The sequence below is a fragment of the Acanthaster planci genome, linkage group LG04 (assembly GCF_054643075.1).
Source record: "Acanthaster planci isolate LZ-2023a linkage group LG04, COTS_SCS, whole genome shotgun sequence".
In the NCBI taxonomy this organism is placed as follows: domain Eukaryota; kingdom Metazoa; phylum Echinodermata; class Asteroidea; order Valvatida; family Acanthasteridae; genus Acanthaster; species Acanthaster planci.
The window spans coordinates 5,027,050-5,050,742 of record NC_141780.1 but is presented as its reverse complement, the minus strand read 5'-3'; the positions used below and the strand labels follow the sequence as shown (position 1 = coordinate 5,050,742).

The window sequence follows — 23,693 nt, the reverse complement described above, 5'->3', positions numbered from 1 at the left end:
GATGACGCAGCTTTGTGTTCCTCTGCTGGCGTGCGTGTGCGTTGTTGCGCGTAACTGGTGCGTCCAGGCAACGTTGGGGCAGTGTGGTGACCAGCGTCACGCCGGCGTATTTTTGGCGCAGAAAGTTCCGCGTTTCCAAAACAATCTTCTTGCTGGTTAGTAGCATTACGCCTTTCCCCAAAGAACTCCGTCGGCATTTCTTCTTAAAATACCACCGACATAATTGGACGTTCACCTTCATAAACCTCATACATGAGCCAATAACTCGTCTCGTTTGCAGTGAAATCTTCAAAAGGTTGTCGTCCAAGTTATGGACCGAATGCTGTCGATAGTTGAACTGAAAACGTCGGGAAAAAGATGTCTTTGATACGAGTGGTTCTTCCTGGCAAAGCTGGTCAGACTCTGGTTGGATCAGATGGTGGTGGCAAGTCCCCGGTACGACCCGCACCTCATCATGCTGAGGACGTCCTCGCTGAACAAGCAGCACTGGTAAGAATTACATCTCTAAAATCCCCTTATTTTACCCATGCGCAATACACAATGAGGCTGCATTTTCAAAGAAGGACAGACACAAGCTTGCAAAAACTACCCTAAGGGTACACCTTACTTAAACAGCATGCGCGTCAGACTGTCATATTTCCCGCAGCAACATCCTCTCAACAATGACTCCACAAACCTTCCTGTAACTATGTAGATGGAAGACTTCCTGAGGCTGCTGAGGTCATTTCGGGCCCACACACGTCTCTAGAAAGTTTTGAAATAACATTCAAAACTTTTGGTTGAACAAACTAAAAAATGTGCCCCCAAAAAGTAAAGATTGGCAAACTAAGAAAATATATCAATAAAAGCAAACGAAGAGTAACGGCAAGGCCGTCAAGGGCAGTTCCTTTACATTAATACTCATTTGCATTTGGTGTAAGGGAAAATTATACCTTTATTATGAGGATAAATAATCATGTCTCGTTCATGCCCTATCCCGTGCTGAGACAAGCTACTTTGTGTCGGGGATTGTTTGGCTGTAATCCGTCGCAAGGAAGTTTTGATTTGGGCAGGAAAATTGCAGGTAGACTCTTGGATGTTTGGAACTATCACATAGCTATATTGCTTGTCTTTTTTGTTATGCCGATTTGTCCTTTTTTTGGGGGGGGGTTCCCAAGAAGAGGGCGACAAGCTCAATCCAAAGGCGAGGTGACGGTTCTTCGAACGAAGCCATTCCAACCCACCCGAGCAAGAGCTGCACGGACCCGCCTGGTTCCCGGCGACCACTAACCCAGCAGTTCGACAGCTCCCACAGTATCGACGACATCGCCGTGTGTTTACCAGCCATAAACTACACTAGAGCGCATGCCCGTGAGGATGCCAGATGCCAATGCACAATGCCGGGCCATCTACCCACTCTCCAGCGGTCCAAGAAAACAACGCAGGTGATGAAGACCCACTTGGAGTTTTGTTACCGATTCAGTAATGCCAAAGTATTGTTTATAAACCCATCATCCTCAATTCATGAAAGTTTATTAGTTACTGTTCTCGTGTTCTGCTAGTGACAAACAGTAACAATATTAAGTCGACAAGTGCAAATCCAGTGTGTGATTCCTTCGGTGCCTGTGTAACTTTGGGGGAAAATCGCAGCACTTGATTGGACCTTCAAACGGTGCATTACAAATATCAAACAAATTGAGAATGGGTGAGATATGGCATATACGAACACATGTACAAAAAATCTTTTTAATAAAAAAATCACATCTAGTACGAACACAGCATCTCTGCACTGGGGTTTCCAAATCCAAGCTGCAATTGATTTGTTTTGCTCGAGACGGATGCACATCGAACTGCGTGCTATCGTCCATAAAAAGAAGCATCTAGTTCCAATACTCTAGGAATACTAGATGGCTTTTAGCACCAAAAATTGATGTTAATGCGATGCCGATTTTTTAAAAAGAAAACACTCGAAATCAGAGGAATTAGCCTATACTGACACGAAAGCAAACCCCGCTAAGGAGTACGTACACGGGAGGAAATATGACTGAGGTGTATTATACACGACAGCAAGTAAAAGTGAAAGAAATAAGTGGCTATATGCATCTTATAGGTCTTTATACATTAATGTGACATCAATGCGTCATTATTGATCACTGTAGCTTAAAGTGAGCCACCACCCTTCTGACTTACACGCATCGACTCGGAGTGAAGGGGCAGCGACCGCAATCAACGTCGTGTTGTCAATTGAGGGCCAAGATCTCAAACTGCCCCCTCCCCGGGACCGATCGAGTCCGAGGCGAGACCACCAGGTTGGTTTGCGTGGATAGTTATGCCGTGTCGGATCCAAAAGTCGATAAGTATCAAACAGTGGTCCGAGAGTCAACATGAAAGTAAGAGTTGCTGATGAATTTTGTCCTCTAAGAATTCGTAAAACATCGTAAAATAACTTCTGTGTGGTCCGTTTATTAAAGCCGGGGTGCATGGTGAGTTTCACTGGTACACGCCACAGTTTTTGCTCAACTGTTCTTCTTTTTCTCTTGACCTTGTTTGATGCCCGTCTTAACTATCTTAAAAATGAACGGGATGCCTTCATGATTCCGTACATTTATTGACAGAAACAAAGACACCGACTACGTATTAGAAGAGTGGCCGGCGGTTTGGGTTTTCTTCCGTGCCGATACCAGAATGAGGACATTCGTTCCTTGGAGGAGGGGTTAAAGACGCTGCTTCTGTGTCAATCCATGGGCGTTATTATTCAGGTAACACCAGGGACCAAAGACATTGCCTAAAAATTGTCTTGACGGTAAAGAGGATGGGAATATCATCGACAACAATAGCGACGACACTTAAAATGGCGAAGACAACAATGTTAAGATGCTGCCATGCTTTATGTCAAAGATGACGAACAATATTTTTATGTTAAAAAGGAAAACTGTGAGACAAACAGTACGGATGCATTCATGTATTGGATCAAGAACTTCACCAGATGGCTTTTAGGTTACTTGTTATCATGCATTCATGTATTGGATCAAGAACTTCACCAGGAGGCTTTCAGGTTACTTGTCATCACTTACCAGATCACGAGACACCGAGACGATAATGGCAGTCTGGCACAGCCGGTGTTCCACTGCGACAGGTGCCTCAGACACTGGGCCGTTCATGGCCGGCCTCCTCCCGACTGCCAGGAGCCCGAGAGTCGTGTGAGCGGCCCAAGCTTTGCCTTAACGAGTCGCAGCCACGAAATACTCCAGGTAGGGCCATGTCCGAGTTACTGGGTAACGCCTTGAAATTACACCGAGATCTGTGGTATAGTGGCCGCAGCCAGCTCCCATAAAAAGTCGTGCGCAGCCAATTCTGACGTGGCCTCATGTACGGGAGAATCCGTGTCCTACAAAGTTGTCCTACAAATACCTACAAATGTGAGTGGTTCCCTACTGTCTAGTCATCTTTTGGTATTTCTTAAGAGCTTTCGTCCAATCCATTAAAACACATTAATCACCCCCCCGTCCTTTCTTCAAAACTAGTGTACACGGTGCATGGAAAAGACAAATACACCGTAGCTCATCTGACACACTCATTGCGACTTCCCCAATACAGAAACTACTTCTGTTCAGTTTATACTTCCACAAAGCACAGATCTAAGTGAACTTGTCATCAGGCCACGCCCATAACTCAACTTTATAGGGCTGGTTCAAATGACACTTCTTTCTTCTCGTCAGAAATTCGCCCAATTGACCCCGATCGACAAGCAATGCTTTCTGGAGGCCATTCAGGCCGAGACCGTCCCAACAACTCGAGGGGGAGACGGCTTTTGTCTAACGGAATCTCATCGACGTAACCAAACAGGGATGGGTAGACAGGGGGATCTGAAGAGGCCCGCAGCAGGGATGGGGGACAAGGAAGCAATAACAGGTATAATCTTGAGGTTTATCTTTATACCAGACTCCTTTGGTTAGTGCTATTAACTTTGCTTGATAACCAACCTGGTATTAGTAGTTCTATTGACTATTCCCTTCAGGTTGGAAATCTGATTTACATGGACTAATGTAATAAGAATTACACACAAAAAACACCCCCAAAAAACATAATAGTCCAATCGACGGACAGATTTCAATTATAAATGCCAACAGGAATAACAGTAGCCTGGTATATTTTAAAAAATTAAAAACAACGAACTGAGAGTGCTGCAATACGAATGAAATAATTTCTCGTGATAGTTTGGAATCTGAAGAGTCAACTTTGGCAAGTGGCCGAGGATCTTGAAAGCAATCTCTCCACCCATCGAGGCCTACATGAAGGCGGGCAAAACTTTGCAAAATCATTGTCGAACGACGTACCGAAAGCCTTGCCCTCAAAAACAAACCGAGAGGAAGTGACCAAGGACCCCACCTCATCCGCAGAGGGTGAACCCAGCTGCGAGAGTGAGCAGGCGGATACCGTTAGCAGCGATGAAAGAGACACCAGGGGAGGTCCCGATTGCCACACTGGGCAGGGAGGAAGTGATCCCTCCATCGTTGATCCAGTTAGCATAAATACGGGTAATCATTTAACGTCTTTAGTGCCTTCGACATAATTTTTGACATCGAGGGACGCTTTCATAGTATCACCTCTAACTAAATTGGTTTACACTGAAACAAATTTCCAGAGAAAGTCACGTCACAGGAGTAGGTGTACAGCTGTCGCGGAAGCGCCATTTGCTCTTTAACCCTTTGCTTGTGTTCAGCTGTGACGCCAAAACGTCTTTTCCCGCCAATTTGTTTCATTGCAGGGTTGAGGACACCAGTAGCCGACCAAGCATCATATCTCTCTAAGAATCACATCATCAACTTGGACAAAGACATGAAGTTTCAGATAGGGGAAAGTGCATTACCTTTGAACTCTATCAAAGTCAATCAAGTGCCGGTAGACATCCACGCAAACTATCCCGGTTTTGAGAGTCCCGAAACGGACGGCCACGAATCAAACGAAGCAAGCCTTCAGCAAGAACCTGTTCCTAAGGAAGAGAGACAGAACACTGGTGAAAATTGTCCACCTCAGTACGATTCTTTCAACGGTGGAAAAGACAAGATCCCTGACGGAAACTTCCTGTCCTGCTCCCAAGACTTGGCAGATGAGCCACCTAGCTCAAAGACAGTGGAAAGTCCAGTCCCGCATTGCACCATACGAAACTGCATTACGGACACAGAAATAGATTTTGTAACCAACCACCGGATCTTTCAGGACAGCGAACAATTATTTGAAGATGACACAGCTGCTCATGCAGTCTCAAAAGTAACCGTTACCAGGAGCAGACTCTTACAGTATCTTTCCTACGGAGCAGCTTCGTTCAATAACTCTGCAGGCGCTGACGAAGTCGAAACTAATGAATCCTTTGAGAAACTCATCAATGGTCCAGACGATCTCGGCGTCAGTGATAATAAAGATGGAAACAGACCACTGCCATCCCAAGGAAAGGGAAACCGTCAGAAGATTCCAAGCTCAAAAGGCGGTGTGGGGAAGGGTTTGGCCGGGCAGAAAAACCGGCGTGACGGCAGCATCAGCTACATGGGCGTAATTGAAGACGAGGAAGAAACCTTGGACAGAAGCACCTCAGGTGAAGGCAACGACTCGTCGAGAGGAGGCCGCGGACATACCATTAGGGGAAGTAAATCAGCTTCCAGGGATCAAAACGCGGTTCCCATCAGGAACACTGCCGTTCGGAACGTGACAGGAAAGCCAGACACGAGACCGGGGAACTTGGAGCAGCACGTGTTCGCGACACCAAGGGAAACCCTCGCGCAGTCGAATGCCTTTGGCGCGGCTCACAAATCATCCGAGAACATAGCTCACCAATCGTCCGGTGAGGGTCTGACAAAGGCTACTTTCAAGCAAAAGATCCACGATAACGGGAATAACGGCTTAGAGTCCGGATCGAGCGTTCAGTCCAGCTCTGCTCCTCGCCGGGAATCGTTGGGGTCTCATGCGGCAGCCACGGCGCTTCCACCACTGGGCACAGTACCGGGACAGTTACCGTCGTTGAATGTCCACGATACGGAGCAAAGATCCAGAACCAAGGACAGGAAGAGATCTCTGGGGCTGCCTAGGACTGACCATGCACGGCGTGAGTTTGTCAATAGAAAAGAGGAAGAACCCACCGCAGGTTGGGACACAGGAAGAGAGCCAATGTGTGACCCCAGAGCGAGTAGAAAGCAACCTCCACTCCGTGCAGGGGAGGAATTTGATACTTCCAAGAGACAAAGTCTTGCAAGACAACAGGTATCAGGTGGGAAACCAAACACTCAAGATTATTTTGCCGACGATGTAAACACAAAAGAAAACGGTGAGAAAGGCGAGAGAGGAGAAAAATCAACAGGATTTCTTCCGGCAATTGCATCCGCAAAGGAAGACCTAATGCCGAAAGAGATGGATGATCAGCTTATGCGGGAACGGGAAGCCAAATCACCGATGAAGTCTCTCTTCAGTCAGTTTGACAATTTCGAATTGAGTTTATCCCCGCCGCCAGCGGGTTCCCTGCCCCCTGTCTCCACCGACAAATCCTTTCGAATGACTTACTCTACTCTACCGAGGACCTTTGACTGGGACACTGCTAGGCAGCCCCCGGGAGTGACCAGGCGAACTCCATCCCCGCAGCGTACGGGGCCGGTCAGTGATCTCTCCCAGTTACCGGCAGACCAAGCTCTCAATGCCAAATTGATGAAGCCGTCCATGGTGGTACGTCCCAGCAGCCGCGACTTCTACGACAAGTCGGCGCGTACGCCGTCCAGGGTTTCCGGCAAGAAGACCGACGTCTACTCGTCTAGCAGCGAGACGTCCCGGGCGAGCTCGCCGGCCGAGAGCGTTTGGGAGACCGTCAGCGAGGTGTGGCGGAGGCACGCCCTCGAGCTACAGAAACTGGAACGGATGGTGGCCCTCAACTTTCTGCCGCTCACGTCGGCGTTCACCTTCTCCGTGTTTGAGATCCCGCCCCAGTATCTTGCGCATAACCGCTCGCTGCGGGAGCAGGCCATGCAGATCAGGAGATTAAAGAGGCCGAAGAAGATCGTGATGAAGTTTGCGAGTAAGGAACAGAGGGAGGCCGCGATGAAGCCGCCTCAGATAAGACGGCGGGTCAAACCGGTGGCATGAGGCGGTATAATCAAAGAATTTGGAGGAAAATATGACCTAAAAGGTTTCGATCACTGATAATAAATGGTGCGGTAGGGTATCATTACTTTGAGGTACATATAATCTCATGTGGGGTTACTGTGGGTTAGGGTAGGATGGGACTATAGGGTGTGGGAAATGGTTATGTTCCATTGCCGCGGGGTCTCAATCTTTGGCGAGTAATTTGATAGGAACTTGGTAAGTAAAATGTTCTGCGAACATCATGAGATTTAAAGGCGACTCTCCATGCGCGTCAACACTTGCACCAAGCGTTGCGTGTGTATAGGTCAAAATCGCTCCCGGGGCGATTTTGACAGCCGAACGCAACGCACACGTGTGTCATGTTAATAGGTCGATTTTTGTGTCCATAAAAGTGAAACTCATAAATGCATCGTGTACGCAACGCACTCAAAAAGCGTACATATGGAAAGATGCTTACTTTGTAAATCAGGGAGGATCAATAACTACGTGAGGTTGATTTGACTTTTCATCAAATTTTGGCCATACTTACTTCTAAGAGTTGGTGCGTTTCCTTTTCGGACTAGTGTGAACACATGCAATCACGGTATAAGAGTTTGTTTCCCAGATTTTTTGTCCAAAACGAACTAGCCATTTTTGGCTAAAATTAATTGTCGGCGGCATAAAAAAGCAATAAATATGAACAAACACAATAGAAAAGACACAAGTCGGAATCGCACAAAAATTAAAACACCAACATATCTTTACAAAACACAGCAGCATCAAATAATTTATTTTCCTCTATAAAAATTACAATTTGCCACAAAAATCCAGACGGGTAGCACAGAAGAATCTGTGAAATTCTGAAGCACAATTCAATGACAAAATGCACAACAAATGATGTTTCAATACTTGCACAAATACACTAAACCGGCTTTCTCATTCACTTTTCATGGGAATTTCTGTGCGATGCAAACAAATAATAAGGACTTGCCAAACTCTTTGTACTTCCTGTTATTATTAGCAACCATGTTGTCATGGTTTGTGACGAATTTCCAACACAAGGAGGCAGCCTGCTATAGATACGAGCCATCCAGCGAGACGTGTGCCTGTATAGCATATGCATACATGTTTCATGACAATTTCATGTGGAAAAACAGGTGTTTTAATATGGTATTTACCGTTATACCACCGGGTCCCGTAGCTGCACGTTAGCATCAAGAGTCTGTGTAACTTGAAATGCAGGAAAATTTGGCTTTTACAGAGTTTCAATGCCCCTATCAGTTGACTGAAATCTGAATCCTCATGGCTGGGTGACTGATGAGATTTAGCACATGCTTTGTGATGAACAGTTCAAAGGTAAATGTTTTCCATTCAATTTTTAGGCCCAATTCCTACTGTTTAATACCAACTTCCAGGTGTTTAGCCAAACACATATATCATATTTCACCTATCTGTATTCAAGTTACGGTCTGTTTTACTGAACTAAAACAAAACACACTCCGTTGTCACTATTCACCCTGTTAATTGTGACTGGTCTTGTGACGGGTCTTGTGAAGCCTTGTGATGGTTTCTACAACACTGGTAGATAACCAAACAAAAAAAGGAACCAGAGCGCTAGATCGAAAACTCAACTCGACAAAACTCATTACTGTTGCATAAGCCGAACACACTTCAATTCCAGTCTATTTATTGCTGCTAATGCTGTGGGTTACAGTCGGGTGCCTTATTTTATGCTAGATGTACCCCCACTCTTTTGTTAATCGAATCGAATGTCAGAAGCCTGGCACGTACGTGCGTGCCCAGTGGATTAAACAATGAATTTACAAAGAGCGGCAATTCAGCACCAGATAAATGACAAGATGTGTTTTAGAAATGCTCTTTCAGCATTGCTACCCAAAATGCCTCACGAGTTGGATCAACTGGATCAAGGGATTAATACCCCAGTAGATTACAGATGCAAGCCTCCAGTCAAAATCTGACTCCTCCCCACCCTCTCCCAGGCTTTTCTTCATTGAGAAGCCTACCACAGGAGGAGTAACATAGAAGGGCATTACATCTGTGACAGAGGTTGGATGTTGAGAAGCGACAGGCCATTCTTGAGGATCTGCTGGACGCCCTTCAGGAGGTGCAAACGAGCGAACATGACAGGGACGAGATGGGGCCTTGGCTCCTTGTGGAAGAAAATGATAACGGTGTCGTTTGGAAGGCTGTGGGTCTCCTTGGGACGGTCTACACAAGTGGCACTGCAATTCTGTTGTAAAGTTTGGGTTTCTGAGGAAATCAGCTCGCCAATTCAAAGACTGATTTGAATGCCGTTATTCCTCAGTTTGCGACAAAGAATCTGATCTGGTATCAGCTAAAACTGGAGCCAATTTTTGAATTTCCAAAGTTAAATACGCTTGAAAATATCAACTAATGTTAACAAAAGACTTTTCGGACACTTTGTGCTTACATCATGTTCAGGTTCATGAGAGTGAATTTGAAATGATGCAAGCAGTAGAAAAAGGTATGTTGCTGCCACAAATCCTCTCATAAGTCTCCCACTGAGGAGGCGCAAATTGTCAAGCACAGTTTGACAAGCAAGCAAGTCAAGCACACTTGCAAAAGTAGAGTCAAGCTGATTTTTAATAAAACTTGAGCGTGGAAAGAATTCCATGGGGACTGACGACTTATGCAAAGAGACATCATTCAACGGTGTCATATATTTATCTCACTGCCTTTGTTGACTGGTTATGCAGTAGACCGACATGTACAGCATGGCATGGTGGAAACAGACATGAATCGGTGTGCCACAGTGTTTGGACGGTGATCTCGTTTAATGTATTTAGGTTCTGAGAAGAACCTTCCTCAAGAGATATCCCGAACAAAAGTTCTGTATCACTAGCAGTTCAATAATAACTGACCCGTTTTAAGACAAAACAAAAATTATATGCACAGCGTTGGCTTCATATTAGACTTGGCCTAGAGTGATCTTAGGGAAAGAGAGCTGCAGTGTGGAGAAAGACCGTCATGCATACTTACCCCGAGTACGTGGGTATGGCTGTAATATGAGCTCAGATCACGGCAAAGGCTGACCAAGAAACCGCATACCTGTTTCAGAAAGGATAAAAGTAAATTAGAACTTGGACCATTAGAGCCAACTCGCTGGTAGTAGGGAGTGGTTTTCTTGTTTGAAAACAGAGTGGGCATATTTCAAATTTTTTGGACATGCTTGATGCTCTTGCTGGATTTCCTGCTTAGAAAAATGATAACCCTTGTAAATAAATCTGTAATTTTGGATGGTTAATACCAAAACCATACGGGCACCGTGAATTATGAAAACAGCCTCCTCGGGACAAACGCTTGATGATTCAGGGTTACTAGGTTCCGTTTCAACCCATGCCAACGGTCTTACCCGGTGTGTGTGGATACTGATATGCGGCCCCCTCATCTGCTGCAAGTCAGCGACGCACTCGGACAGCATGACCGGATATTGCAAGACGTAGTGGAAGAGCAGTCCCCATTCCTGGTCTTCGCGTAGGAGGCCAAAGTCCAAGCTCGCGATATCAGGCAGGGGAGGGTATGTCCCTGACAATGTTGGAGGGAAAAAAATTAAGGCAACTAATTTGAACTAATGACAGATAAAGTACAATGACTGTATTTGAATATTTAGCAAGACTACCTAAATAACAATTTTTTTAATATTTGAAATAGGCTTTAAAAATAATGACTTTTTTTCCCGTTCATTTCTCAAGCCACTTTCCCCAGAAGATGTGTAAACATGGTCTTGCCATTTCTATCCACAAGCATGGCTGATGGGGTGAGCCACCAAGCTTATCTTGAAACGTCGCTTTGGAAAAGACAGTTTTGGACTAATTGTAGAATCATTCTAGCCCGTGATGGATCATAGACCAAACCAAAAACAGAGTTAGCAAAGTGACACTCTGATATTGATTTGTGAAAAGCCATGGCGCGAAAGAACTTTAACAGCAAGCGCATAGGCATCTCACCTTTGGCCACCTCCTCTTCAAAATGGCTGAACAGTGTACAAAGCCGCGCATAGTTGTACATCACAAACACGCCATCCCTGCTGTCTGGCCACGTGCTGGAGTTACGGGAGTTGGACAGCTCTACCTTCAGCTTATAGCGGAATAAATGGCACGGAATTGAGCAACTAATAATTATTCATATTACTCAACGATGCAGAAGTTTTGAAAACGAGGATTAAGCAAACTGACTAAATGTTTCTTGCGTCATCAGCTGTACCACAAAGTGACTCACCTTGACAAGAACACACCACAGAGTGCTTGGGATATCATTGATTGCATTACTTTTCGACAATGTAGTAAGGCCCACTGTTCTCAGTGGGATGAGTCTAATAGAGTGTGCTCCAGTATGTTCATACATGTGTTGCAAAAAAGAGCAGTCTATTTCACTTATTCCAAGTTTGTTGATCTATTGGTCCTGCTAAGGTTTGTAGGCCTTGTTCAAATCCACACCAGATTACTACAACTGCGATTGCATCGCTCACCATGTGTCCGCACTGCTTTCCCAGTATTTCAAATTTCAGTCCAGCAATTGCCAGTCTTCTGATGAGTTGATCCCAACCCTCCCCTGAAGGGTAAAACATGACATAACTCGATTATCTGTCTCCTTCAAAACAACACAAAGCTACTCAACTGGGAGGTGAATATCAAGGAGGTCTTCTGGGGCTATTTGCATGCAGATCCTTAACCACTTCACGTCAGGCCCATTTATCCATGTTGATTCTGCTGGGCCAGGTGACTTTTCATTTTTTTCTGTTTTCAAAATTCTTTAAAATTCATAACTTCATTTACTGGACGTTTACACCCACATGAATGACTGTCTGGTGGCTACTCTAATCTGACACACAACATCTATTGACGCTCGAGTATTTCAGCCAGGCCTGTTGCCTTGTAAAAAGAGCCCAGATTGTGCTGTGTTACGTAATTTTCTTTTGTTCCTGAAACTGGCACAGTGCGCTGCTGACGTCTTGTATTACCCATCACTGGAGCGCTTTTGTCCCCGGTGGTGATCCACTCGCGCTGAATGCCACAAACAGTGGTAAAATCTTTCGAAAGAATGACGGATTCTCTCTGCTATTGATAATAGCAGCTCAGTCTTTTGTTCCGAGTACGGTCTTTTGTTACAAGGCCAAACTCTTTTGTCCGATTTCAGGCTCCCTGGCTTCTTGTATGAAGCCTATGTGCCCGAAACCGGGCACCCCGGCAGGAAGTGGTTGACAGTTTCCATAGTAGAAAGGTCGTGCTAACTAGAGCACAACTGAGTTAATCACCAGCACAACACCCAAATATTTTTAATGGAGCCGTACTGAATCCTCCACTGTGAGAGAAGCTAGCGTCTCATTCTTTGCGCTTAACATACCCGATGAAAAGCACAAGTGACGGAGTTGTATCGTCCTTTATCCTGCAAAATCCTCCAAAACCTTTTGGTGGATTCCGAACGACGGGGTGGGTTATTTTCACAGTCTACAGCTGCATTGCCATTTCGAAGTAATTTGCCTCTGAAGTTGCTTAGCAAATAGTGAATACAGCCTCTGTGAACCAAAGATAAAGGTTCTTCACCTTGCACCTCCTCCCCGTACTTCAAGACCGACGCTTCCCTCGTCTGCATTTCTCGTACTTGGAGGAGCTCAGCTGCACCAATGTCCTCCTTGCCCTTTGACTCTGCCTTCCGAGCAGTGACAGGGCCGTGGGTTAGGTGGTGCTGATGAATGGTCTCCGCCGAGGCTCTTGTTGAGCACAGGCGCCAAGCAAGAGCTGCCTGCTGCTGCTGGAAACACGACCCTTGGCTGGCGACATGAATTACGTGGGAGGGCTTCGAAGATGGAAAGAAAACGTATAAATGTGGTCATGCCATGACGGTCACTGGCAGATTCATGAGGACAAACAGGACCACATCACCCCAAAAAGAGGAGGACCTCTTCCTTCACTCCTCATAAGTGGGTAAAAAGTCCAAAACTTACCTTCACACCTGAAAAAGAACCATAAAACTTCTCAATGTTTGCAAACACCCCCTCAATAAACATTTTTGCTCTGGATTCACTCGACGGCAGTTTACCACGCTGATGAACCCGTTTTCAAGTGATTCATGAACATTCAAGTGTTTGACCACTTGCTCGGCAAAAGGTCAGTAAGTAGCAGAGGATACCCTTCTTATCTTCTGTGATACTGGACCAAAGGGTCATGTTTTATGCTCTGCGGAGGTCAGCAAATAAACAAATAACGTTAAGAAAAAATTGGAACTCAAACTTACCTCTGGATTTGTCTGACTGAGACTGTCCTCTATGAAGGAACACTGCATCAAGATTGGAGAGGGTGAGCCATCGGGTAAGACAACTACAAAATTTAGTGAGATAGCAATTAGACTGTTAACAGCAATGCAAAGTCACCAAAGTCAGCTTGCTTATGTCATTAACCCTAAGAGTCATTGATCCATCCACTTTTGAAGGATTGATGACTGTTAGGGTAAAAATAATGGCAACTGGAAACATGCAGGTATGTATTAACCAAATAGTGATTGAATATTCTTCTACAGGTTCAAATGGAAACCAATCAACAAAATGTTTTTTATCAGCTTGTTTGTGCATATGAGAAGGGGAATTGCTCCTGAAACACACACAGCATTACATGGTTACTGACTGCTTTGGATGGCGTGATAGCTAATTGATTGGACTTTAATACATATAACAGGTGCGTCAATTTGAAAAGTTCCCAGAGCTTTCCCAAACTACCTCTTCATGAAATATTTGAACTCAGTTGCGTAGGGCTGACACATTCGGAATGCACACAACGCACATGCCAGTATTCATTTGGACACAATGCTGGGGGTCATTGTACAGTTCTTTGGTTGCTATGAGGACAGTTCTTTTGGCCAAGATAGCAAAAGTAGCAAATGTCACGTGACTGGCTTTCAGTAAGTCGAGATACAGAACCTGTGGGTGAGGTATTAACAATTACAACTATACCTATAGACAATTATTAGTTATCGCATGAGTGTGAGTAGAAAACAGAATAATGCATTGTGTCTTTGGCCTCGTCATATACTGGACTACATAATTCCATGTTCCACGAGCGTGAGTGGAAAACAGAATAATGCAGTGTGTCTTTGGCCTCGTGGTATACGGGACTACATTATTCCACGTTCCACGAGCGTGAGTGTGATAACGAATTTATCCTTATGCAAACTTGATGGGCAGTAAAGACGTTTGTGCAAATGCACCACCTTTGTATTTACAGTAAATGTTGCAGGCGTGCATTTGCTTTTCGCATAAAAATAGCGTAATGCACGGAGTTAGAAAAGTGCACTACGCACGGTTTGATATGAACTGTGCAATACAGTTACGTATCACGCTGTTTGTTGCCATGGATTGACCAATCAGAATTGAGAATTCAAGTTTGCTTGAAGATAATTTGCGTAACTGTCAAAGTTTATATATTGAAGCTTCTGACATAAGCAACCACAATTGGGCAAGAGTAAAGATTTCATGTACAGACAAACACGTATAAAACACTCAGCCTACGAATATGGTTTTGTTCTACTTCATAAACAACTTCAATGTTCGGTTCAAGACAATTTCTTCAGTAACAGTAAAGCTGCGATGGTGTTCTGATCTTTGAAGACACCATTCATCCCCATTGGCCGAACTGGTGAGTTCACAAGTCACAATACAATAGGAAGCATACATACAATATGAACTATGAACACTTCAGAACAATGTGAAAAATGCCATGTGGTCCATCACAATGGTAACTATAGGATTCAGGTACGTTACACCATGACATTTCAAAACAGTTACCTTTGACTTTTTGCAGGTTCTTGTCATACCCGGATTTTCCCAGAGGCAGCTTCTCGTCCAGGATGAACTGATGCAAATCCAGACTGATGTCCGCACGGCTTAACAACCTTGCTGCCTTGGGGTCGCCATCCCTGAAAGTACAGTCAGCCTGTCCAGCCCCGATGTCCTCACTTGACCTCTGATCTGAGTTCATGCCCTCTTGCCATTTGGACCTTGGGTTATCAGTTCTGAATTTGCAGCGGGAGGCCATACTGACTAATCTGTCCTGAGTTTCTGTTTTCAGTTCCTGTGATGCGGTTGCTTCAGTTCCACACGTATCAAAGGGCTTTATTCCAAAGCGGTCCAAAATTTCAGACGAGTATGTAGCTGGTGTCAGACGGCTTACTTGAAATCTACACAAACGCATGGTACAAAACAACGATCTCTGCACAAAAATTGTTTACTCTTGACATTCCAAAACCTACCATCAAGTTCTGCAGGATTTTGCAGGATTGAAGATGGCAGAACTAAGCCCCTCTGAGAAGGATTTGATGAATCTTTTTCCAAGTCTCACAAATCGATCAAATTATGAGGAGGTAAAGCAGGAATCAAGCCTGAAAGACCTAAACAGTGCATTTGGAGTTTTGATGAAATGGTATCTGAGTGTTATTAAAAAAAAGTATGCCCGAAATATCCACGTACTTGTATGGGCAAAGCCCAGAAGCATCTGCATATTTCTTGCACGCTATGTTAGCCCAAGCACTTACATTCCTTTTTTTTAATATTTAAACAACCAAGCCAACACTGCCGTGATTCTTTGGCCCGACCCTCACTTAATCCACATTGCAGCTTGTTAGGAGACTCAGAAAAAGGACTCAATTTTGCAAAGGCCAGTACTTCTAAATTGCCTTCCCTCCTCCTTTTTCTTCAGGCAAAATGAGATGCCCGTGCTTTTTCCCTGAAAGTTAGACCATTATTAAAGTTATCAGTCTCAACATATCTTACAGTGCTTCTCAATTTCAACTTATTTGATGTACTTAAAAGATAATTCTGGCTTTAATTCGTGTAATTCATCCGGCCTCTGTGACTTTTGGATTTCATGAACACCAACAAGATGAAAGAGCAGTCTTGTCATAACTCCTAAGTACTGAACATCCTTTCTTCGCTAAAATAAAAGGTAGTCCTTTAAAAACCAGAGTTGGCAGCATGTCATTTTTTTGCAAGTCCAACTCAAGTCACAAGTCATTATATACAAGTCAAGTCACAAGTCTCTTTGTCCAAGTACAAGTCAACCTGCACATTATTTTGTCCTGCTGTAATCAGCAAAAAGAACCAGGCATCAACTTACGAAGTTACGAGTTATAAAAATATATGGGGCCGGGGAGTAGTGTCAATCTGACTTTGGTTGGTAACAAGTCATTTTTTGCAAGTCCAAGTCAAGTCATAAGTTATTTTTTGCAGGTCCAAGTCAAGTCACAAGTCAAAACTGGTATTTACAAGTCAAGTCACAAAAATAGCGACTCGAGTCCAAGTCACATGACTCGAGGCAGCAACTCTGTTAAAAACTGGTCTGTGTTTACGAAACTGGAAAATCAAGGAGGCCGGACACTGAACTTTTTTCTTGGCTTGGCAGACTAACCCTGCAGTTTTGAGCAAAGCTGACAGGTGTTCAGTCAGAAGCAGACCTCTCAACTGACCGAGTGTGAGGTCTTGGTCAATTTGTGAAGCTATGTCCACTGTCTCAACCCTCGCCAGGCTGCTGCTGATGATGCCAACTCCTACTGGAGTCACATCAGCTCCCTTGCCTGCAAACCGTCCGTAGTTGTCACCCTCAAGCACCACCCCATTCAGGACCTTCTTGAAGATGCTGGGGCGATGGAGCTTGAAGCCCAGTGCTCCTTGCTCTGTGAGTGCGCAGGTATCGATTGGGAGTGGCCAGTGAAGGGATTCCTTGAGTAGTGCATCGCTGAAAACCTTGCTATCCTGGAAGAGGGTTTTTGGTAAAGAGTACTTTTTAAGCAAAAGTACAATTGTAAAGACCTTCAAAACTTTCAAGTGCCAAAAACATGTGTATCAAAAAAAAGTGTATCAAGCACCCTACTATTTTACTCAGAGGCACGGTACAGCCTTTCCTCCTGCTAAAATCGCCCCATATGCAATCTTTGTTGGTGTTGCTGACACTAAAACCTGTGATGATGATGGTAGGTTATAAATCTTCCAATGATCATGTTGCAAGTCAATTACTAATTAGACATGTCAAAAAGTGTTTTGAAGGGTGAGCACACTGTGATTTTACATCAGATGACGCTTAGTAACACAAGTGGTCTCAGGTAGTTAAGGCCAAACACAGAAAATTCAGACACCCCCCAGACGGATAGATAAGGCCACAAAGAGCTTGTAAACCTGGGCTAAGTGTACCCCCAGAACTGTGGGGTCCAACATCTGCTCCTCTCCCACGGTACTGTACACTACATGGGTGCAAGTGCATGTGTGTTATTCAGCTATACCTATTCATTTCACCGGTTCCCGATTCGTCTGTCACACAAGCACAGACTCTCAAGGTGACTAAACAATGCAGCCCAACGCATGCTAAGTGAGGCCACGGACGTATATAAAAAAACCTGGACTTGCAACGCCTTTGTATGAAAAAGAAGCAAACCAGCGGCCATTTTACCGAGCCAAATACAAAAGCGTGGGTTGACTCCCTTCTATAGACGTCACGAAGAACAAAGGCGGGCATTGACAGGAAAGCTTTGTATTTGGCTCGGTAAAATGGCCGCGAGTGGATTCAATGACTCTGTTACACCCCAACTATAGCATCAGTCCCAACTATAGTTGGGCCCGTTCCAACTATAGTGCTACAGTTGGGCCGGCTCTGTTATTCTACCTCCATGGGCCGGCATAACTACAGCAGAGGGGTCCAGTATGCATGATGTGACCAGCATGTGCCAAAGTCATATTGTTTACAAATGTCATGTCATTGGTCATAGGGCTAGATGAACAGATGAAGTGCCACATTTTAGATGAATTGTGTCACGTGTGACTTGGATAATGTCTAGACATTTTCCACAGGCATTGGTCAACAATAGTTGAGCCAGCCCAACTGCAGCACTAAAGTTGGGACTGTCCCAACTATAGTTGGGACTTATGCTGTAGTTGGGGCGTAACAACTCTATAAGCTGATTAAGGGTGCACCCTGGTAATTAGGCCCTAAATATGTCCGCCGAGCTCATTAATAAAAGTTATACACTCAAAATATTCTATATTAGAGAGTCCTGAGAGCCATGAAATTGAGGAATTGGAGAAATGTGGCACTGAACCCCTGGCCCGGACTCTGGGCGTCAAATTCTGAGTAATTTGGGTGCAGTTGGGTCCGAAAATGGCACTATTTGGCCGTTTTGCAGAGGGATGGTTTTTCAAAATGGCAACTTTTCTGGGCAGGGACATTTTCTTCATTTTAGGGGTGGTGTGCTTCTGGTGAAAATTTCTCAAAAATTCATTGGTCAACCCCCCGAAAATTGAAAGGAAAATGAAAGGGGACATGTCGATCATCGTATTTCTGTGCAGCCTGGACATCTGTGAGAGTTGTGAGTATTTTTAAAATTATTGCAAAGTGTGGGGATTTATCATTGCAGTCTATGGGAATTTATTTGTAGTGGTGCACCCTATAGATCTTGAAAATGGTGGCGGCCATGTTGTTCTGACTGGGATTTAAACATTTGCCTTCTGTAGCAGTTTCTCTCAACTAAGCTGAAATGGACATAATTAAGATGAAATAGACAGGAAAACAAATTCTTTGACACTCTGTACCTCTGATTTTGAGGTTTTTATTGCAAAAACACCACAATGGAGTAAGCATGTATGTACATGGCTGGACTGCTAGAAAATTGTAAACAAAACATGGTGAGTGTTTTACCTCAGTCACTGCTTGTTCTTTTCTGTCTTCTTTGGGCTATTCTTTTACAGTATTATTCAAATTGTACACAGAAGAGACATATTTTTTTATTCAGTCAGTTAAAAATCTCTCAAGTCTACTTTTGGATCGGTGGCGAATATCCTGTGTGGACTTGACTTAGTTTGGACAGCATGGACGATGTGTGGCTTGTCCAAGGTAAGAAGTTTGAAAACACAGCGCAAAATGGCCGAACAGGATTTATGGTGCAAACGAGTCAAGCTGATAATTGCCAAAAAAAGCAGACTGGAGTCGTGGAAAGGATGCCTTGTTTGGCATGGGTGTGTGAGAAGAATTGGAGAGCAGGAGAGGGTGACATATGGAATGATTTCTGTAAAAATGCCCGGCTCGAACAAACGCACTCTGAAGACTGTACACAGGGTGGCTTACATGGTACACACTGGAAATTTAAATCTGCCACGGCAGTGCGATGTAAGTCACCTGTGCCATAATTCATTGTGTGTCTGCTTCGGCCATCTTTCCCTGGAAACAAGAGCACAAAATAATGCCCGAAAAGTGTGCAAAAGACGGCATAGGTGCCAAGGGCACGGTGAGCTCAGGGACTGCATCATTTGAGTTTAAGCCTCTGAAAGGTATTTTTGCTGTTGACATGCCAAAAATTAGTCACTGTTGCAATACCTTACTTTTTTGGAAAACGTTTGCAGTAATTATGTTCACTTTGGATGAGGAGGCAGTCAGTGTTTGTGTCACACTTCAAATCATCATTTGGCTTGGGATCTAGTTGGCCACGTTTGTAAAGTGGCTGCGTGGTATAGTACAGATGGAACCTTTGTGAACGCAATTGAGCCCTGCGTGATCTGTATTGCTGACTTTTTGCACGTTTGGCATGATACTTCTGTTTCTTATCCATTTCAGCGAGGGCTTTTGCAGCTGGCGAGCCACCAGTTATTGGGCAACCTGCAGCTCTACACTTTCGGACTATTGAATTTGCGTGTCCGTTATTGACCAAGTGCACTGCGCTGTGATCCCTACAAGCTCCATTTCTTGAGAAGGTTTGTGTTCCTTTTGGGTTGGTTACAGAAAAGGCGTGATTCATAGATTCAGCTTTCTGAGTACTGGTACCATATTTAGTTTTGTCCATGGCTTCTTGGCAAAGTCTCTTGCTTAGTACTCTGAGAAGAGTCTGTTCGTCACAAGTTGACAATTTCAGTTTGCCACGGGCATTTACTGGCAGGTATGGAAATTTATATTTACCACCCCTACAAATTGGTGACCACTTTTTGCAAAGGTCGTGATTTCCCATGTAGCATTGAGCGATTGCACTTGCTGCATTTGCTGACATGGTTTTCATTTTGGAAGAGTCCCCACCACCGTTTTTGAGTATGGCAGCAGCCTCGGCCTGTGCCCTGTGGCTGACATCATCGGCAAATCGATCCTGCAGCTTTGTCTTTTCCTTTTTAGTTTGGCCTGGAAACATATCTGGACTGAATTTTGCACGACTTAGGGCTGCACAGAGGGATCGGTTTAAATGAGGGGGGTCTAATAAATGCTCGATTTCCATACCTGCAGTCTTACTTTGCATATGGGAGCTTACACCTTCTGCCAGACAACCGTCGGCATCGGTTGTCACTCTATCTACAAAAAGAGGTTCTGTACAGTTTAAAAGTTTTTGTGCACACTGAATGCCGCCTTCACGTTCGTCTCCCATGTTGTAGTTCGCTGGGCGAGTGGCTGTGCATTTCCCGGCATGCTTGTGATCCCCTGCTTTGGAACTGTCACATTTTTTGCATAGTTTGTTCTCATGGTGGTACATGATGACAAATTTGCTGGTTGTGACATTTTCACAGACAACATCTCTTGTCTGCGTTGCTGGGATGAAGGGTGTTTTCTTGCGACAGTTTCGAAGAGGATTGTTATATTGTCTGTCGGTCTCCACTGCAACTGGACTTTCTCGCTCGTAACCCTGCAGTTCATGAATGTCTTTCACGATTGTTCTCTTGTTGCACATGTCTCTTTCATTTTCTGCGGTGATAATTTCACCGCATTTGTTTGATGTGTTTTGCAGGGCACTCACCGAAGGAACAGTTGTGTCCATTGCTGACAAGAGCCTCCTTGCACCAGCTGTTGAAATTCCAGTGTTGTACAGGCCCACCGAGAGCGCCATGTTTGGAGCGGCGGTCCGTCGTCCTCGCCCCCTCTGTGGAATCTCCGTGAACAGTTTTCTCTTCTCGCTGCAAAACCCACACTTCTGGCAGGACATCATCTCGGACACGCCCAAACCTCGACGCTCCTCAGCATCTGGCATCAGCGTGGGGCGGCCATCGCAATCTGGATGCACCTGTTGGTGATCTAGAATAGCCTGGGCACCCAGGTCGACTGCAGAATGGATGTCGACAAACCGGTATGTCGCTCGGACCCCTCCTTCGGACTGATCTGCTGCTCCCTGGCACTTGACTTCTGCATTCGTCTTGTGTTGGAGGTTGTCAAGAGGAGAAGTCTCGGCAGCTTTGGGACGGAGCAGCATGACATCCCTTGTCGGCACAGCATTGGGCGTGGTACAAAAGAACCCCTGTTCATCTCTGGCAACAGCGAGTTTCATCTGCTCTTGTGTTGGCCTTATGTAGACTGTTGGTGAGTCCAGCTTCAGTTGACTGTCTTCTGGCATGCATTTTGCAGGTGACAAGTTATGGCCTTTCTGGAACCAACTTTTCTTCCTTTTGTAAACTGCACGTCCCAAGCGACCCATTTTGCAGAAATAGCTTGCACTGCAAGTTTGAGCAACTTTCTACTCTGTGTGACCATGTGGCACAGTGCATGTACTATTTAATACTCACTGTTGAACCCCAGCATGATGACCAAATCACATGGGAGTTTATTTCTTTTGTTATTTTATGGCAGGTTGGGGGGGGTGGGGGGAGAGAGGGAAAGATTGGTCTCATGAAATCTTTGGGGACAGTAATTAACCAAGCTAGGACAATGGAGACTGCAGAGTGAAAAGGGCTTGGCCAAGGAGCCATTATAGGGGTCGTTTAATAAATCTTCAGCTGGGAGTTGCAGGCAATTAAATGGACAGCCACATGTGGGAATTAAAACATGTCATCAAAGGCCCATTGTGCACAGTTGTGGATTTTCCAAGAATGTTTAGTTGCTGAAATAAACTTTCACAAATGTCCTGTAATCTTTAATATGTCAACAGTCACCTGTAAAATACAGAGAACCTTGTTCAATTCAACAATGTGTGTTTCAGCTGTGCTGAATATTACTTAGACACCCCCCCCCCCACTTTTTCACCTCCCTCCGCCCCTAAAGTGGAAAAAATCACATCAAAATGACCCCAGATGGACCCAAAAATAACATGCATGTGTAAATGAGGGAAAATTTCTCACAATTAGATGTGGAAAGGACAGAATTGAGTGCCCTCATGATGCCCAAGACATGCACAACAGTCGTGCTTTCCCATTGAAAAAACTGGGAAACACCATAGCCACACCCCTACACCTTAAGCCCTGTGGTTTCTCAGAGGAACAGTACTTTTCAAATTTTTTTGCAGAAAATTACTTCCCAGATAATTCTGCTTCCACTGATTGGACTCTCATGCCAAAATATGAAAGTTGCCTGCTATTAAAGGGTGCACCCTGGTAATTAGGCCCTAAATATGTCCGCCGAGCTCATTAATAAAAGTTATACACTCAAAATATTCTATATTAGAGAGTCCTGAGAGCCATGAAATTGAGGAATTGGAGAAATGTGGCACTGAACCCCTGGCCCGGACTCTGGGCGTCAAATTCTGAGTAATTTGGGTGCAGTTGGGTCCGAAAATGGCACTATTTGGCCGTTTTGCAGAGGGATGGTTTTTCAAAATGGCAACTTTTCTGGGCAGGGACATTTTCTTCATTTTAGGGGTGGTGTGCTTCTGGTGAAAATTTCTCAAAAATTCATTGGTCAACCCCCCGAAAATTGAAAGGAAAATGAAAGGGGACATGTCGATCATCGTATTTCTGTGCAGCCTGGACATCTGTGAGAGTTGTGAGTATTTTTAAAATTATTGCAAAGTGTGGGGATTTATCATTGCAGTCTATGGGAATTTATTTGTAGTGGTGCACCCTTAAGGGCATTGCGAGTCCAGATTTTATTATACACGTCCGTGCGTTGGGCTAGAGCCTAGGCCCTACCTTAATTTTCAGCCTGTCTGCGACCGCCGCTGCTACGCTGAAATCACCAAGATTTGGCTTTTTACTCCACCTCAAAATTTTCGAATCAACTCTTACATTAACCAGGTTCGTTTTCGCACTGAATGATAGAATAAAATGTTCCAGTCTTTCGGAAAAAGCCGTAAATTCTTTCAATAAATCGCTCATTTTCGGACACACGTCACGTGTACCTACGGCCAGCCTAAGCATATATCACCCAGACGACTACTAGCTACTCCTATCGAATCAAAAGAAAAACGAAAACCTCTTTTGGAGCCAGACTAACTGCATAGACTGGCACCATCAGTCCTCCCATCATTGCTGTACCTTCGTTAAGCTTTTAATTCTGGTTGTGGTGGAATATTGCATAATCTCCTCATCAGGGATGTATATGCAGGCGCGAAGTAACTGAGCAGAAATTTTACGTAAAGTGACTCCCCCGATGATATCACCTATATTGAGAAATTGAAGTTTCGACTTGAAAATTGCAATGCATGACGCATTTCCGGTGGTAATTTATTCCATTCTGCAAAAGCTCTTGGAAATAATGAGAACTTGTAGCAGTCTTTACGTGCGGATGGTTTGATGAAGGAGATTGCTACCTGTTGTCTTGTGGAATGGTTTGGTTTGACCCGGTATGAGTCTGATTGGTGGCAACAATTTTGTTGACAGATTTGTAGAGGAGGGTCGATCCCTGGGCTGCTGTACG

General features: G+C 44.6%; 2 protein-coding genes across 4 annotated transcripts; one reads left to right on the top strand and one right to left on the bottom strand.

Moving 5' to 3' along the window:
* The first annotated feature begins 123 nt into the window (after positions 1-123).
* On the top strand, positions 124-9,748 carry LOC110974272 (uncharacterized). Of its 3 annotated transcripts, XR_015424993.1 has the most exons (9): positions 125-489; positions 1,158-1,424; positions 2,139-2,288; positions 2,595-2,738; positions 3,057-3,230; positions 3,699-3,891; positions 4,197-4,517; positions 4,748-8,439; positions 9,084-9,748. XR_015424993.1 is itself a non-coding variant. In XM_022225805.2 (8 exons), exons 1-8 carry the CDS (start codon positions 358-360, stop codon positions 7,102-7,104), a joined length of 3,735 nt encoding a protein of 1,244 aa, XP_022081497.2. In that variant the 5' UTR covers positions 124-357; the 3' UTR covers positions 7,105-8,941. The 3 variants fall into 3 exon arrangements, 2 of the variants coding, with proteins under 2 accessions (XP_022081497.2, XP_022081496.2); XM_022225805.2 differs by lacking the exon at positions 9,084-9,748 and having other exon boundaries at positions 124-489; positions 1,161-1,424; positions 4,748-8,941; XM_022225804.2 differs by lacking the exon at positions 9,084-9,748 and having other exon boundaries at positions 4,748-8,941.
* dalrd3 (DALR anticodon binding domain containing 3) lies at positions 7,844-23,195 on the bottom strand. The gene is made up of 10 exons (XM_022225807.2): positions 22,967-23,195; positions 16,521-16,864; positions 14,903-15,294; positions 13,360-13,442; positions 12,669-12,921; positions 11,594-11,676; positions 11,073-11,202; positions 10,478-10,650; positions 10,105-10,173; positions 7,844-9,253 (listed from the first exon to the last, which is right to left on the bottom strand). Exons 1-10 carry the CDS (start codon positions 23,192-23,194, stop codon positions 9,134-9,136), a joined length of 1,875 nt encoding a protein of 624 aa, XP_022081499.2. The 5' UTR covers position 23,195; the 3' UTR covers positions 7,844-9,133.
* Positions 23,196-23,693: the final 498 nt, after the last annotated feature.

What these genes read in the sequence shown, in the direction of transcription:
- LOC110974272 (XM_022225804.2), top strand. Translation starts at nt 358, where the DNA reads ATGTCTTTGATACGAGTGGTTCTTCCTGGCAAAGCTGGTCAGACTCTG. An exon ending in GGTCCAAGAAAACAACGCAG is followed by an intron (nt 1,425 to 2,138) that starts GTGATGAAGACC and finishes TGATCACTGTAG; the next exon opens with CTTAAAGTGAGCCACCACCC. An exon ending in CCATGGGCGTTATTATTCAG is followed by an intron (nt 2,739 to 3,056) that starts GTAACACCAGGG and finishes ATCACTTACCAG; the next exon opens with ATCACGAGACACCGAGACGA.
- dalrd3 (XM_022225807.2), bottom strand. Translation starts at nt 23,194, where the DNA reads ATGCTTAGGCTGGCCGTAGGTACACGTGACGTGTGTCCGAAAATGAGC. An exon ending in TCAGTCAGACAAATCCAGAG is followed by an intron (nt 12,922 to 13,359) that starts GTAAGTTTGAGT and finishes CCATCTTCGAAG; the next exon opens with CCCTCCCACGTAATTCATGT. An exon ending in TCAGTATCCACACACACCGG is followed by an intron (nt 10,174 to 10,477) that starts GTAAGACCGTTG and finishes TTTCTGAAACAG; the next exon opens with GTATGCGGTTTCTTGGTCAG.